Raw genomic sequence first — 6,205 nt, forward strand, 5'->3', positions numbered from 1 at the left:
AGGTAAATTGATACGTTTTAAACCACAGGGTAGCAAAGTGAGAATGCACGAAACCACAGGGGGGGTTTTTGAAGTTTTCCCTTCTTTAAATTTGCATTGTAGCATAAAAAAAAAGAGTATCTAACAAAAATAAATCATATTTTTTTTAAAGTTCTAGTGATTGCTAGAATGATATAAAAGCAACAAAAAAAAAAAAAAAAAAAAAAACTGTATGAAAGTAAATGCCCTTCTAAAATAAAATTCACTAATATAAAACTGTGTAATCTCTCTCTCTCATCATTTAATATGTTAGCTCTACACCTTTATGTGAGCTCGTCCCTTGGCCCCTCCTGCATTGCTTCCACGCACCTTTCCCGCTTCATGTTTTAGGTGCTCCATCTACTCAAAACGCTTCACAACTTCAACCACTACTTCAAAAACCATACTCTTTTGAGTGATGTCTCAGAATAAGCACTAATTCGTTGCTTATTGTTTGCAAATGCAAAAAGTGTGTGTGTGTGTGTGTGTTTTTTTCTTTTCTTTTTCGCTTCTTCCAGAACATGCATGAATGTCGACGACGCGGAACTAACGCATGTGACGCTCTCCATTAACAAATTGGTTATTTATATTGTAAATTTTAATTTTCTAGGATTTACCAGGATCAGGTTATGTAATCGACCCAATATTTCGGTGGTCCTAAGACAGTAATTACAATGTATGTAAGTACGTACATGCCTAAAAAAACAAAAAAACAAAAAAATTCTGGATTAAGAATCTCTATTTAAACACCACTCTCCTTAAACTTCGGGTAACAACATAAACTGAAGCTTCAAACTCCCAATTTTTTTAGAATTTAGATTTTTTTTTTTTAAGAAAAATATTTTCGGTTATCCACAGTATTGTCATTGTATGTTGTTGATGTGTTGTTATTGAGTTAGGCAGGATATTCGAGAGTGTCACATGAATTGTCAATAGATGAATAACATATAAGAACATTATTATGAGGTAACTTGTATTTGCTTCCTTTTTAAATTTCTTTTTAGCCATAAAAAGAATCTCTATCGTTTGCCTTTTATTAATTTGTTTACAAACTCCTAGGTTAATTGAACTGCTCGAGTAGAAAATATATATAGGCACAGGATTAATTAATGCCAAATTCTCAAGTCACACCTACTGCAATATTTTGGAAAGCAAATTTACATTGTTATGTCACTTTTTTGAGGCGATACTCTTAATTACTCAACAAACCCTACCTACAAAAGCTATGCTAAATGTGAGATAAATAGACCTAACATATATATTCGAACGTAACACTAAACTTAAGATTATAAATAAACGTTTCCAACATCAAATGGCAAAATCAATAACACTTTTAATTACTTCGGGTACTTGTGTGACATGTCAGTTAACTTGAACAGTTGAACATCTTAAATGCAAAAAAGAATCAGCATCTTATTTAGCTTCAACTACTCTTCTTGTTTAGCTTGTGCCCATTATATCTTATTTGATGAGTAAGGGCTTTGATATTCACAGCTTATTATATATATATACATAGATAAAGTACATTAAACATATTCAAGTTTATTATATACATAACATATACATTTTGTCTGCTCATAACAAAGTTAATTAGCTACGTTAATATCATTTATTTCCAATCCAAAAAAATCCTCAAAATTAAAATCATATGCAATACTACCAATAATAGAAAATTCATTCACATTGTCCCCCACCACATAATTTCTTTCCTTAATTTCCTTCTACCCCATTTAATTAATTCTCTTCAACCACAAACCTAACGCTCACAACAAATCCCACAAAAAATATATATCCATCTATAAATGGATATTTGCCATGAATAAATAGTCCAGGGATCCCACTTCCTCCACGTGGAAAACTCTGAACCTTTGATGGCCCCAATGATCTGATCATCACACAAATCTCAGCCATCCATGACAGTATTGCATGACATGATTTTGGTTCCTCAGAAAAACATAGAAAAAATATATTTTTTAAAGAAACAACATTTTTTTCATGAAATTTAAAAAAGAATTTATAGAAAAAATACTTTTCATAGTAATCAAACAGACAAAATACTTTTCGATCCAGTTCAAAAAACTTTTTTTTGGGGGGTTATTTTTCAGAAATTAGACCAAACACTTGCAAAGGTTAGTATTTAATAACTGGGCCAGGATCAATTACTACTCTTAACTAATCCAACAGATCAATTCACCTTGCTTAAGGGCGAGTTCATATATAAACATTAATTTCGGTTATTAAATTTTTTCTGATTTTAGCAATAATGTCGACTGTACCATGTTACTTAATTTGAACAATTTAGCATTCCAATATAACAATTAAATCATCATAGTTGGTCCACCGTTTGTGGAGAAAAGAACTTTAACTATTATCACACAATTCAAATTTAAGAATTTTAATTGTTAAAATTGAAACATTGTGGCCCAAATTAATTTACCATGAGACGCATCTTTAATTCTAAAGAAATTAAGAAGCCAATAGTACGTAGTTCCATGTGCGTCTGGTGCTGCAGTGCTTTATTAATATATATAGTCTCTCAGAAGACTACTGTGTATATATTATTACTTCATTAGAGAAAACGTATAAATTGTTTCCTGTACTATCTAGATACTGAACCTAAGTATAGTACTTTAATTTAAGTACAATATTCTTAATTTCTAATCATAGAAATTGCTCTCTAGTATATACATGCATAGTTGAGATAATATATATACTATTGATATTAATTGAACAGTATTTACTTTCGACTTTTTAACCATTGAGTTATTATTATTTTACTGACTCTTTCTAAATTCTAGTCATCCAATAATAAAAAATTTGATAGCAAATATTATTTTCGTACTACATATTAATAACATTCTATTTCTAATATGTATTAAATACTACATTTTGAATGTGTCCAACCGTTCTACACAATAAAATTGAAAAGCATTAAATAATAAAATAATGTATAATATTTGCTGTGAAATTTAGAATATCAAGTACCAGCAAAAAAAAAAATAATAATAATAATAATAATAAAAAATAAAGAAAATCTCTATGTATAAAATGCCAAATAATTTGAAAAAGACAACTGCGATAAAATACTATAGAAGCGAAGCCAAATAGCGGGCAATTTAAATAGTAAGTGGACCAAATTTAGAAACAGGAATAGTTTATGGCGTGTATATATATATATATATATATATATATATATATATATATATATACATTTCTACATATATTATTCCAACCTACAAAGCCCCAAATACCCAACAAATCCTTAGTACATTCACTTCACCTATCTAGAGAAGCTCCTCTTCTCTCTCTCTCTCTCAAAAACAACAGAAGAAGAAGAAGAAGAAGAAGATGTTGAGCATGAGTTCAGAGAACACTAAACTCCACATCAAGCAAGAGGACAAGTTCTACTCGCGCCTCCTCTCCAAGGAGACCTCCGTCGCTAATCCGTCGTTTCGCGTATACTACGGCGGCGCCTCCGGTGCCGTCCCCTTCCTCTGGGAGTCGCAGCCGGGTATGCCTAAGAACGCCGTCCCCGCCACCACACTACCCCCGCTCACCCCTCCCCCCTCCTACTACTCCTCCACCCCTACGCGTACCAAATCCCACGGCCCCAAGAAGTCCCCCAACCTCATCCACGCCATACTCCCCAAACTCACGTTAAAAAGGTCCGCGCCCACGCCGAAGCCACCACCAACCACACACTTGCACTGCTCAGCCTCTTCCTCCTCCTCCTCGTCGTCGTCGTCGCTGTCGCTCTACGGGCGCACGAGGTTCACGAGCCCACGGTCGTCGTTCTCGTCCCGCGGGGACGACGAGGAGTCCGACGACGGGTCGCCGACGTCGACGCTTTGCTTCGGGGTGCGACACGGCAGCGGCTGGGGGATTAAGGGTTGCTACTCGCTCATGTTCGTGAAGAACGCCTCTTGCCGATCGTAGGGCATGGATCCTGGCGATAATATTTAAGGTAATTTTTCTTCTACGTAGAGTCCATTTTCAAGCTGGTGCGTACGTAATTCTACGTTTGGTGTGGGGTGTTTGTGTAAGACGCTGCTTAATTTGGTAGTGTGGCTCATCTACCAAAATGGAGAAGGGATTGGTCATTAATACGTGTGTAATTGCTAGAGATCAACCAAATGTTGTAGTATGGATCTTAATATTGATAATAATAATAATAATAATAATGTGGGTAAATTAAGCTTGTATTATATATGCATTATTACTCTCCTTATCTTAATTTATCTATGTCAAAAGATGCATGCTATTTTTCTTCTCGCATGCCCTTTCAAAATTTTTTTTCCTTGTAGTGATTTATGTCATATTAGATGTTCTTAGCAGTGCTTCTCTATATTTCCCTTTTTTATTTTTTTTTTAAATTAGCTGTTGAATATTTTTATGTAGAACTACTTCCCTAGTTAGTCAGAACTTACATGCCATACGTATAGTACAAGAAGATCGAGTTAGTTAAGTTCTGCATCTTGCTTGTTTTTCAGTGTATAATTATTATTGTTTTTTTTATTTTTAGATCTATGTAACAAGTACACCAAAGACCAAACAAGTAGTTCAAAAAAAAAAAGAAGAAAAAGGACCAAGAAGTACTATTTTAAAAGATAATATATATTTGGCAGATCTTTTCAGCTGAGGTCCTCATCATTTTGTACACTGATCATGTAAACTTTCCCATGATTTAATTAACCTTTCAATTACTTTACAATATTGTCATTTTACTAGATCCATATACAACATGGTACTTGGACTTGTCAGAATATATATAAAATTAGTAAATGTTTATTACATGTGGGATCTGATATATACATATGTATACAACTTAGTTAACTTAGTTGTCAACATCAGTAGAGGAAAGATGTAGCAGCTTTCCACTGGGTATTTAATTTTGCTTCTGCTTTGTTGTTGGTGGAATCTTTCCCCATTAATTTCTCGGTTCATGTGATGAGGCATCAATATATAATATAAACGGAAAACGAAGAGAGAGTGAGGGCGCTGTTACAGTGATCAGTTAATGAATCATGTACCTTGTCACGTTGTATATGGGACACACCTTCTCGTGTACCATCGATCCTTTCTTTTTTCTTTTTTCTTTTTGTTCGAGAAAAGTATCATCGATCTTTTCACTGTAGGGTTTTGATGGTTTTGTCTACCTCAAACTTCTTTAATATGTTTCTTTATCTTTGACTAAATTAAAGATCAACAAAGTTTATTTTGATTAGGATGGATCACGTACTGTTTAATTTTACTTTCTCATTAATATTAGGGTCCTTTTTAATTGCCAAGTACGAATAAGTTCATTTGCTCTTTTCCTAACAAAATAAGATATGTCAATATTAATTAGCCTCTATTTCAAAACGTCCAAAACATTTAAATGCAACTAAACAGCATTATTATTACCTTTTTCAAAAAAGATGACTATTTCAACAAATAATTGGGGTTAATTTGATCGACGATCCATTTTTGCATTAGAGTCTCTCCTACTTACAGTAAACAAAAAACTTCTAGATAGCTAGAAGCTTATTTACGTATTGCAAAAGTGTACGTATTATGCGAAATACTCAATACAGTGGAACTTTTGTTTGTCAACTACGTATCAAAGCTACGTATCGAAGCTGTTATAGTAGCCATACCAAACAAACAGATAGATTCCTATTGGGACGTCGCAGCAAAAAAGTCTTGAGAAGCATTGTATAGTTAGTGAATTAAGCAACAACATGCCAAGTAAAAGGGGGAAACTTTAAAGTAAAGTATTATTAGTTGCATCCCAACTGCGCAATCTTTAATTACCATGAAAGCAAGAAAGGGGAAAACAAAAAAAAGAAAAAAAAGGTGACATTAAATATATTATAACTTGATCAATTCTTCAAGCAATGTTCTGCGATGTTCTTCAAGCGATGACCTATATTGTCCTCTATTTCTTGCATTTGATCTACTTAGTCCCACACAAAATTAACTTTTACGCACCACTACTCCATTTTTCTTCTTGAACAGTAATTTTTGGAGCCATTCATGTATCATTTACTATTGACTTTTTCACCCAAACTATATATAGTCGTGTGATATTTAAAAATGGAAAAAGGTGTCATTTATTTCGACCAAGTTGAGAGTTAGAAGCCATTAATTGGGCATCCATGGTGAGTGGGCCAATCCCACCAACTCCTACTATAATTGTAGATCATGC

At 33.6% G+C, this 6,205-nt stretch overlaps 1 protein-coding gene across 1 annotated transcript; it reads left to right on the forward strand.

Moving 5' to 3' along the window:
* On the forward strand, positions 3,253 to 4,262 carry LOC109709353. Its single transcript, XM_020231544.1, has one exon. The coding sequence runs from the start codon at positions 3,367 to 3,369 to the stop codon at positions 3,952 to 3,954; it is 588 nt and encodes a 195-aa protein (XP_020087133.1). The 5' UTR covers positions 3,253 to 3,366; the 3' UTR covers positions 3,955 to 4,262.

Source organism: Ananas comosus, linkage group 4 (assembly GCF_001540865.1).
Source record: "Ananas comosus cultivar F153 linkage group 4, ASM154086v1, whole genome shotgun sequence".
In the NCBI taxonomy this organism is placed as follows: Eukaryota; Viridiplantae; Streptophyta; class Magnoliopsida; order Poales; family Bromeliaceae; genus Ananas; species Ananas comosus.

Excerpts from the sequence above, each read along its gene's own strand:
- LOC109709353 (XM_020231544.1), top strand. The coding sequence starts at position 3,367 with ATGTTGAGCATGAGTTCAGAGAACACTAAACTCCACATCAAGCAAGAG.